The sequence below is a fragment of the Equus quagga genome, chromosome 15, assembly GCF_021613505.1.
Source record: "Equus quagga isolate Etosha38 chromosome 15, UCLA_HA_Equagga_1.0, whole genome shotgun sequence".
NCBI lineage: Eukaryota > Metazoa > Chordata > Mammalia > Perissodactyla > Equidae > Equus > Equus quagga.
Window position 1 is genome coordinate 91321648 of NC_060281.1, and position 10708 is coordinate 91332355.

General features: G+C 54.6%; 1 protein-coding gene across 1 annotated transcript; it reads left to right on the forward strand.

The window, feature by feature from the left end:
* Positions 1-3201: 3201 nt before the first annotated feature.
* On the forward strand, positions 3202-5892 carry LOC124227221 (cationic amino acid transporter 4-like). The gene is given in 6 exon segments (XM_046641067.1): positions 3202-3688; positions 3691-3779; positions 3782-4178; positions 4641-5233; positions 5493-5601; positions 5702-5892. Coding segments are annotated over 6 exon segments (1866 nt in total).
* The last annotated feature ends 4816 nt before the right edge of the window (positions 5893-10708 follow it).

Genomic DNA, 10708 nt, shown 5'->3' on the forward strand with positions numbered 1-10708 from the left:
TTGTCATCTTGACAATGTGAAGCTTTCCAGTCCATGAACATGGGATATCTTTCCACTTATTTAGGTCTTAAATTTTTACAATGATGTGTAGGAGGTTTCAGTGTACAAGTTTTGCATTTCTTTTGTTAAATTTATTATAATTATGCTTATACATAAATTTATTCTTTTTCATGCTATGCAGGCAGAATTATTTTCTTAATTTCATTTCTGGGTATAGAAATTTCATTGCTAGTGTATAGAAATACAATTGATTTTTCCTGCAACTTTACTGAACCTGTTTATCAGTTCTAATATTTTTTGTGTGGATTTCTTAGTATTTTCTCTACATAAGATCATGTCATCTGAGGCTAGAGATAGTCTTAGTTCTTCCTTTCCAATCTGGATTCCTTTTATTTCATGTTCTCACCTAATTGCCATGGCCAGAGCCTCCAGTAAAATGTTGGATACAAGTGGTGAGAGGACCTCCCAATGCTGTTCCTGAGCAAAGGGAAAGCTTTCAGTCTCTGACCACTGAGCAGAGCAGCTGAGGTTTTCTCGTAGATGGTCGTTGTCAGTTTGAGGGCGGTCCCTTCTTTTCCACATTTGTTGACTGTTTTTTTTTTATCTCTGTTGAGAAAATAGTGTTGTTTTTGTCCTTTATTCTACTAGTCCAGCATACTATATTGATTGATTTTCACATTTGAAATCAATCTTGCATTCCTGGGACAAATACCGCTGGGTCCTTTTTATATGTTTCTGGATTCAATTTGTGGCTATTCAGTTGAGTAATTCTGCATCCATGCTGATAAGAGTAGTTGGTCTGTAGTTTTCTTGTGATGTCTTTGTTGGTTTGGTGTCAGGGTGCTCCTGGCTGTGTAGGATGAGGTGGGAAGTGTTCTCTCTTCTTCTCTTTGTATTTTTGGTGCTTTCTCTTCACTGCATCTCCATGTGTTGCTCAGTGTAACTGCCTTGCTAGCTGGGGTCCAGCACTTGGCCCAGCCATGTCCATGGAAGTTTAATTTACTGCGTCGACCACACTTGGCCACGAGTATCCATTGGATGTTGGTGGCTGTGAAAGGGGGTGTAGTGAGAGCCGCTCTCTGGGTAGATGAAAAGTCAGTGCTCTGAAACCCTGCACACCAGCTCTCAGGTGGCCGCCGGTCAGGCCTTGGGGGAGCTCCTGTTACACAACAGCCCAGGCCTCTTGGTGGAAAATGCACTTTTCTAGGTTTCTGTGAAGGCGTTTCAGAACAAGGATCTCTGCTCAGTTATGTTTAGGCCACACAGGAGTGAGGTGTGGGAGGGGTCACCCCTGCAGGAAGTGGGAGCCCATCTGAGAAGCTCCTCAAGACAATGTCAGCCAAATACCAGAAGGGAGCAAGGGGCTGGCTAAGGCAGAGTGCTCCAAGTGGCACCATCTCGCCTGGGAGTCCACCACCCTGTCATCATCCCACTGAGCCAGACAGCCTGCAGGTGCCCCTAACGTCCTATCCCACAAACCGCATAGAAACCTGACAACATAGAGAGAGTTCTGGGGGAAGAGGATGACTGTTTGGGTTTTGCTTTGCTTGGATGGATTGTCCTCATTTTGCTGTAAAGCAGTTCACACCCTGTCACACCAGCCTTTCCACTTTCAAAGGAGTGGGAAGAGCAGAAGGACAAAGAGCCCTCAGCCCCACGAATAAATAAGACTGAGGGGCTTTGTGATGGTCATATGACGAGACACATGATGTGTCCCCATGATGCAGGGACTGGCATGGAGCAGATGTTCAGTCTAAGACGCCTCTCATGGATATCCACAGGTGGGGAACTGTGGTGAGGTTCCCCCAGGGCCCCCCAGTCTTGACAGGTGCTCCTGGGCTGGGATGGGCTGCCATTGGGATCTGAGGGGCCCTAAGGTGCCCCAAGCTGGAGGGCTGGAGGTCAGCCTCAGGGGTCTGCTTGCCTCCTTTCAGGACACTGTCTGTAGCTAGAAGCTCAGAACAGCCAGCATGAGTTTTGCCAATTCACAGACCACTCCCCAAAGCCGGGCATTCCCTTGTCAGTGGATGAGGGTAGCCTACTGCCATCCCATTGTGCCAGAGGTCAGGGACTGCCCAGGGCCTCTCAGCCACATTCAGACCCTCATCTTACCAGTGTCTTGCCTGACTCCCACAGCCCCCACATCTTCCAGGGTCGAGGGGTCTGGGTGGTGCCCAGCTGGTAGAGTCTGTGTGTTGGGATGAGGGATCAAGGAGGGTGTCTGCAGCAGTGGAAAGTGGGTGGGCTCCAGACCCCACGCCAGACCCGGACATTAACCTCCACCTGCCTCCCAAGGCCACCCTGGTGGCCTGGGCTAGTCACTTACCTGGTGGCCAAGGCATCCTCATCTGTGAATTGAGCACAGTCATAGGGCTATCCTAGAACCTGGGAGTCTTGTCTTGACTGTGTTAGGTGTGAGCAGGGTGGGCTGAGTGAGTGTTTGATGATGAGGCAGGGCCCAGGGCTGGAGCTTGTGCCCAGGGGTGGAGGCCACCGCAGTGCACGTAGCAGTGGCAGCAATAGCAGGTGAGTCACAGAAATTCCTGCAGGGCTGCCTCAGGCAGGGGAGGAGTTGAAGGCTCCTAACTGGGGACAGGGGTGCGAAGGAGGTGACTTTGGCAGGGGTGTGGTGGTGGCATATCATGTTGAGAGGTGGGGCCTTGGCTTCAGGCAGAGGTGCAAGGATGGCCCCCATTCCCAGCAGGGTGAGCTGATGCACCAGTCTGGGGGGGCTGGGGGTGGGGGGTGAAATTCACTGTCCCAGGCCAGGTGGCCACTTGGGCTATGACCAAGGCCACAGAGTCGCTCCTGTTCTGGGTCCTAGAGGCCTGGACCAGCTGCAGGGAGACCTCAGGTTTCCACCCTGCTGGGATCCCAGACCACTGGAGGGGTTCCTACCCTGGCTCCCTGGGGATGTCCCCTCCCCACTCTAAGGGCACCTCTAAAACACCCAATCCCTTGCCCAGGAGGCAGGCTGAAGGGGTCCCCACACTTCCCTGTGGCCTCCTGCCCTCCCTGCTGGCAGGCCCTGAGCCTGCCTCATCCAGCCCTGCAGCTGCCAGTGGTTCCAGGCTTGGGTCCCCAGGGCAGGGTCAGAGCAAGGACTGAAGGCTGGTCAGGACCTGTCTGGGCAACATGTCACTCCTCTCTGACTTTTATAGGTGCTGGCAGCTGGCTTGGTGCTCCTCTCAGCTGCCTACCATGGCCCGGGGGCTGCCCAGCACCGGCAACCTAGCATGCTTCTGCCAGAAGCTGAACCGGCTGAAGCCACTGGAGGAGCCCACCACAGAGACGTTGCCGCAGCGCCGCCTGACCACACTGCAGCTGACCCTGCTGAGTGTGGGTGGCATGGTAGGCATGGGTATCTATCTAATCACTGGCTCTATGGCCAAGGAGATGGCCGGCCCTGCGTTGCTCATGTCCTTTGGCGTGGCTGCCATGGCCTCCCTGCTGGCAACCTTATGCTACGTGGAGCTTGCAGTGCATGTGCCCTGTGCTGGAATATTCTACCTGTTCACCTACATGTCCATGGGTGAGCTGTGGGCCTTCCTCATCAGCTGGAATGTGCTCTTTCAGTGCCTAACTGGTGGCGCTGCCATGGCCCGCATCTGCAGCGCCTACCTGGATGCCATCTTTAGCCATCGCATCCAAAGCTTCACCGTCACCCACGTGGGCATCTGGCAGGTGCCCTTCCAGACTTCTTGGCTGCTGGCTTTGCACTTTTGGCCTCCTTATTCATCTCCTGTGGAGGTTGTATCTCTTCCTGGCTCAACCAGGTGATGACATCTTCTCTGCCATCAACCTGGTCGTCATCCTCTTCATCATCATCCTGGGGTTTGTCCTGGCCCGCCTGCACAACTGGAGCACTGAGGAGGGTGGCTTTGCACCCTTTGGTTTCCCCAGCATCATGGCTGGTGCCGCCACCTGTTTCTATGCCTTTGAGGGTTTTGGTGTCATTGCTGCCTCCAGCAAGGAGGCCCAGACACCAAAGCGAGCTGTACCTATGGCCATCACCATCTCAGTTGGTGTAGTGGCTGGTGCCTACATCCTCGTCTGCACTGTGCTCACCCTCATGGTGCCCTGGCACAGCCTGGACCCTGACTCAGCATTCACAGATGCCTTCCACCAGCGAGGCTATAGCTGGTCAGGCTTCTTCATTTCTGCTGGCTCCATCTGCGGTAAGGTGCCCTTCCTGGCAAGGTGTGAGGGGATAGGGCAGTGGGCCCTGCCCTAAGCCTCCAGGGCACACATCTCCCGATCTGGGCCTGTGCTCCCAGTCACATCCTGGGCCCAGGAAGGTGCTAATGATTAGACTCTCCACCCAGGCTTGTGGGGAGGGACCTACTCATCACCCCTCCCAGTTGTACATAGAATGTCAGTTATAGGCATGTGCTTCCAGATCTTTCCAGGCAGAGGGACTCAGCCCTCATCAGATTCTCCAGTGGGCCTGTCACCTAAACTGGGCTGTCCCATTCCTGGGTGGTGAGGGGGAACAATCCAGCAGTCACATACATTCAGGCTCACTCTCAAAGCCTAAACTCATGCACATTTTCCCAAGGGGCCATCCATGTCCTGGCCCCCAGCAGCAGAGCCTGTGGGCCTGTGCACTATGCTGACCAGTCTCCCACCCTCTGCCACAGCCATGACCAGTGTCCTGCTCAGAATTCTCCATTTCCTGCCACAAACAACGTATGCCATGGCCATCGACGGGCTCATCTTCCAGGTGTTTGCCCACGTGCACCCCCGGACCCAGGTGCCTATGGTGGGCATCCTGGTCTTCAGGGTACTCATGGCTTTCCTGGCACTACTGCTAGACCTCCAGGCACTTGTCCGGTTCCTGTCCATTGGTGCACTGCTGGCCTATACATTTGTGGCCACCAGCATTATCGTGCTACGCTTCCGAAAGCCTCCTCCATCCAGTTCTCAGGACCCAGGCAGCTCTGTGGGCACAGAGCAGGCCTCAGCCCCTGAGCCCGGGAAGGTGCGACCAGCCCTGAGGCCCTACCTTGGCTTCCTGAGTGGGTGCAGGCCTGGAGCCGCTGTGACTTGGGCGCTCAGTGTCCTGGTGGTCTCAGCCACCACCCTGGACTGCGTGCTGGTCTTCAGGAACTGGGCCCTGCACCTCCCGCCCTGGGGCTACACCCTGCTGCTCCTATTCAGCTCCACCATGTTTCTGCTCAGTCTCCTCGTCCTGGGGGCCCACCAGCAACAGCGTCACCAGTACACCTTTCAGGTACTTCCTCCAGCCAGCACCCACCACGCTCAGCCCAGCCAGCTCCCTTCGCCCCTTCCTCCTCTGCTGTGGCAGTATGCACCAGGGCCACAGGGCAGGGGAGGCCAGTACCGCACACCCCTCTCTCTGCGTGGTGGGGGGACCCTTGTCTCTGGAATCTCCAGAGGCGGAGAAAGGCTCTGTGGACTCCCGAGAAATCAGGCCCTGGGCCAGCAGCCCTTCCCAGCAGCCCAGCCCAGCCCTGTCCTTGTCCCTTCAGGTTTCCCTGGTGCCCTTGACGCCCACCCTGAGCATCTTCCTCAATGTCTTCCTCATGCTGCAGATGAGCTACCTGACCTGGCTGGGCTTCTCCATCTGGCTGCTGATCGGTGAGTGGGGGCCAAGCTAGGACCCCGGGGGGCTGTAGGAGGAGGGCAAGCAGGGAAGCAGGGCTAAGACCTGCCCCTCAGCCTTGTGCCACTCTTGCAGGACTCGCGGTGTATTTTGGGTATGGCATCTGGCACAGCAAGGAGAACCAGTGGGAGCAGCCGGGGTTGATGGCCACATGCTACGTGCTGTTCCCCAGCAGCAGCTTGGAGGTGACGGTGCAGGCCGTGCAGCCCCCGAGTCAGGCACCAGCCCAGGATCCTGGTCACACAGGGAAGCCCCCCAGTCCATGAGGACCACTGGGGTCCTGCCCTCCCCCACCTCTTCAGGAGGCCAGAGGGGCTGGCAGCCCCTCTATCCAAGGAAGCTCTGGTGTGCAGACCTGACCATGCCAGGCAATCCTCAGGACCGTAGCACAGGTGCTGTTTTTCAAGTCATTGGGAGTGGGCCGTGGCCAGTGCTGGTGTGGTGGACTCTGCCCAGCACCTTCCAGTTTATGACCAAGTCCAGCTACCTGGGCAGGTGGAGTAAGGCGGGCAGGGAAGAGGCCCGAGCCCCAGAGATCCACAATAATCACTGCTCAGAAAGCCACATAGCCTGTTGCCATGTCCATGTGGCCTCTTTGTGGCACTAAGTCCTTAACACCCCTGGGAACCAGACGATTGTTCAGGGAACAAATCAAAGATGCTGGGGTTCTATAAGGGGGATGTGCCAGCTCTGGGACAACCCTGAGTCAGGGACACGGCCAGGCCTGTGACCCAGGGTACGGCCTTCAGCCCAGTGTACTTTGGCCAGCTTATAAGAGAGTATTGCACACCAGGCACAGAGGGATCCAAGACAGGGCAGGGCCAGGCTCCCTCTCAGGCTCCCCACATGTCCCCTCAGGGGCACGACCAGAGAGCAGAGCCTGGACCCCAAGGAGGCCGCCTAGAAAGGGCAGTGCAGTTCCAGGATTCCCTGGGTTTCCCAGGGCTCCCAGAGAGCAGGGCATTTCCTGAGGCCTGCCCCAGAAGGAGAGGCCCCCTGACTGGGCACACGCATCTCTCAGGCACATGCCCACATGGCGCACATGGTCCCCTGGGAGTGCACCCACGTGCAGACTGAGGCAGCAGCTGTTTCCCAGCTCAGGGCTGCCTGCAGCTTCCAGCTACCTCTCTCCCTGCCACCCCCTCAGGGCTTTGTGACAAAGGCTCAGGGTGGGACACACACAGGCAGGTTGGTGCACAAACACCTGGGCCTGCTCCAGGGACCTTCAGCCCACCTGCTGGTGGTGCGGCGCCATGCTTGGGGCTCCCCAGGCCCACCCTGCACCCGCCATGGTCTCCCCAAGGCCATGCTCCAACTACCATAGACACCTCCCCCTCCCGGTTCCTGCCTGTGAGGACCACACAGGAAGCCACTGGTTTTGGCAGCTTTACTCCTCGACTCTCTGCAGCCTCGACATCACTTTCTCTGGGCCCTAAGGACAACCAGGGACACATGACTCTGCTCCAATAACCAGGTCTCAGGGCCATGATCTCTCACCCCGGCCTGTCTGACCTGGCCTTCATGGACACTGCCCTGGTGGTGAGAGGCAGCAGGGACCCCTGGGCTTTGCTGAGGCTCCAGGCACCAGATAATTCCAGATGCTGCCCAGCCTGAGCCCCAGGCCTCCCCTCCCCAGCCTGGCCCATGTCACTCCACCAGCAAGCTGCCAGCACGGCCCTGCTCATCAGGAACCCAAGAGAAGGCAGCCCCTTGTCTCCCTGGGGTGGGTACCCAACCCTGCCCCTCCTTGAGACCCAGAGAGGGCTTGATTCCTGCAGCCCCGTCCCTCCCCTCCTGACCATAGGCCCAGGACATGGGGAAGTTCTCCAGCAGGCATGATACAGGGCCCTTAGAGCTTGAGCAGTTTCCAGGCCTCCCCACCTGAGGCCTCCCCTCAGTGAGCAGCTGTCCTGGGGCAGGAGAGAGTCCAGTGGCTGCTCTGCCCACTCCTGGGGGGCCTGGCCCTCACAGGCCTCATCTTACTCATCCACTGACTCCATCCACTCCCAGCCTGAGTCCTGGGTCTCAGCCCTGTGTCATTGCTGAGGACACAGGGGACAAGCAAGCTGGGACCTGCCTCTGAGAAACTCCCTGCCTGCTGAGGGGGCAGGGAGAGAAGGGTCCCTAAACAGACACAGGCAGTAGGGGTGGGGGAGGTGAGGTGGGCCCGGGTCTGTGGGGTCCAGAGAGTGACACTGGCTCTCCCCTGGGAACCAGGGAAGACTTCCTGCCTGGAGCACCTCAGTCTGGATTCCCAGGGCTCAGGAAGGAGCTCCAGGCAGAGATGGAGGGCGGGGAGAGCACAGAGGGGAGGGCTGGTCCGGCCCCAGGTGGTTGCACAGCGTTGGAGGGCCAGTGAAGCCAGGCCAGGAGTGCACAGTGGGCAGTGTCACAGGGCATCACGTCCAAGCCTGGTGGCTGTGTGCACGTCTACATGAGGGTGACGAGGTGACATGAGGGGGCAGAAGGATGAGACAGGTCTGCATAGGAGATTCAAAGACATGACAATACATGCAATGCGAGAGCCTTGAGTGCATCTTGGATTGGAAAATAAAAAGATTTAGGACAATTAATGGTGCAGCTAGGGAAATTTAAACAGTACATTTATCTGCCTAAGTTAAATTTCCTGAGTGTGATGAGGACAGTGGGAAGGTCCTCATTCTCAGGACAGTGTTGAGAGGGGTGAGTGTCTGGATATCTGCCAATTACTTTCCAACAGTTTCCTGTGAAATCTCTAAATATATCCAGCTCTCTCTAAAGAGGGAGAGAGAAAGTAAATCTGGAAAAATGGTTAAAATAAAAACCATGGTGAACCCAGATGGAGGCTATATGGGTTTTCATGGTACTAATCTTTGAATTTTTCCATAGAGTCTTGCAACTTTTTAGATAAAACCTTAAGGGGAAAGTAAAAAGAAAGCCCCTGTGCTGTGGAGGGAGGTGCTGGAGGCAGGGTGGAGTGGAGGAGGGGCTGGGGTGAGGGGTCCCAGCTGCAGCAGGGTGTGGGGACAGATGGGGTGGAGACCAAAGGGCTCAGGAGGGAAGCTGGATGGAGGCTGTGCTGGGGGACCTGGAGCTGAGACCCCTCCTGCACTGGGACCCCCTCACACACACAACAGAGCATCCAGAGGGCCTGGCCAGGCTGTGGTCTGTCCCGGCCACCACAGGAGGACAGGTGGGGGAGGACCTGGCTGAGGAGCAGCAGGCGGGCAGTGGGGCCGCACCTGAAGTCAGAGCTCCTCTCCTGCAGCTGGAAGGAGTCCTGGGGCCGGCAGTCTGGGCCCCTGGCATCCAGGTCACAATCCCAGTGGACGTGGATGCCACAGCACCGCCCTGCACACATCACATCACTGCTCCACCAGCACACAGGCCCGGGATCCTTGATTAATAACCCACATAGAATAAAAGTTGTCTGTTTCCATTATATCTGATAAGTGTGAAGACACATCTATTTTCATTAAACCAACAAACTTAAGCAAGCTTTTATTGACTAAAGATTATTTTATAACATGTTAACTTGAGAAACATTTGGGTTAGTTTCTATTATATTTAGAAATCATTTATATGATAGAGGAGCCAGGCTGAGTCTCAGGGGACTGTGGGCTGTTATCTCCTGGGCTGTTTACATGCTAAAGACAGGGAAACATTTACAACTTCAAAGGACAGAGAGGAAAAATGCAAGTTTGTCCCTAGGGCTTTCAGGGTAATTGGGGTTTAAACTTTTCCTTCAGTCTCAGGAATTGGGGACAGTCTAAATAAGGGTGCTCCTGGCGAGGGTCCAGGCTTTGATTCAGATGGGGAGGTGTCAGGATCAGTGACAGGAATGGTGGAACCTGAGCTGCCTGTGGAGCTGCATTTTCAGTTTTGCAGATATTTGTGAGATGAGGACAGTTGCTCTCAGTGCCTCAGAAATTGGGTTGCAACTTTGTACATTATCCGTAATTTGCTTCTTTCTATCTGTGTTCATAGATTTATTGTCTATTATTCATAGACGTGAAATGACCTTGGAATCAAAGATTCTCCTCCCCATGGAACCCAAAGGGCTGGGACACAACTGGACCTTGAAAGTTAGGCTCTTCTCAGAAGTGAGGAGTCCCTCATTCAGGAAGATCCAGTGTTAGATTCCTTCCCCACCTCATCATAAATGTTTAGAGCCCTATCATAAAAGTTTAGAACTTTGTCATAAATGTTTAAATTTATGTAAGGCCCTCCTGGACCAGCTCACCTGACCCTGTCTCTTATCAACTGAGTGACTAATGATTGCCTTTCAGAAAGTGTGCAAAGTCACGTCACCAGAGCGTGAGCAGAAGATGAAATTTTGATGTGAAATGACCTTGGAATCAAAGATTCTCCTCCCCATGGAACCCAAAGGGCTGGGACACAACTGGACCTTGAAAGTTAGGCTCTTCTCAGAAGTGAGGAGTCCCTCATTCAGGAAGATCCAGTGTTAGATTCCTTCCCCACCTCATCATAAATGTTTAGAGCCCTATCATAAAAGTTTAGAACTTTGTCATAAATGTTTAAAGCCGTACCATAAATGCTTGAAGCCTACCAATCAAAACCAGCCCCACCAGTGTTTCCAGGTGCCACCCTGTCCTCCCTAATGTCTTAAATTTCACCCCAAGTCCTGAATCAGGGAGATCAGTGTGAGGGCACACGCCCCCTGCCTCCCTGCAGATCCATCTCTCAGAATAAAGCTGATTTCTCCTCCGAAGTCTGATGCCATAACTAATGGCTCATTAAGCTCATCAGGCAAGAGTACTCCAATATTCTGAAGTAACAGTTGGTGACCATGAAGGGACAAGGTGTTGTCACCGCCTGCCTGAGACTTTGGAACCCCCAGCAGGATGTGTGGTCTTTTCATTGACCCTAAGCAGCCGCCTAGACAATTTTGTCTAGTGACGTGACTGATTGGATTCCTGTTTCCCCCTTTGGTGCTCCCAGTACCAAGGTGTTTTGTTTTCCCATTAGGAGAAGAAATACTTTCTGGATCAAGACATCTCTGAGCTCTGGGTGAGTAACTTTAAGAAAATGACTGTCCTTCACCTGGTCTCTCTGGTTTGATTTCCTGGAAATAGAAGTTTG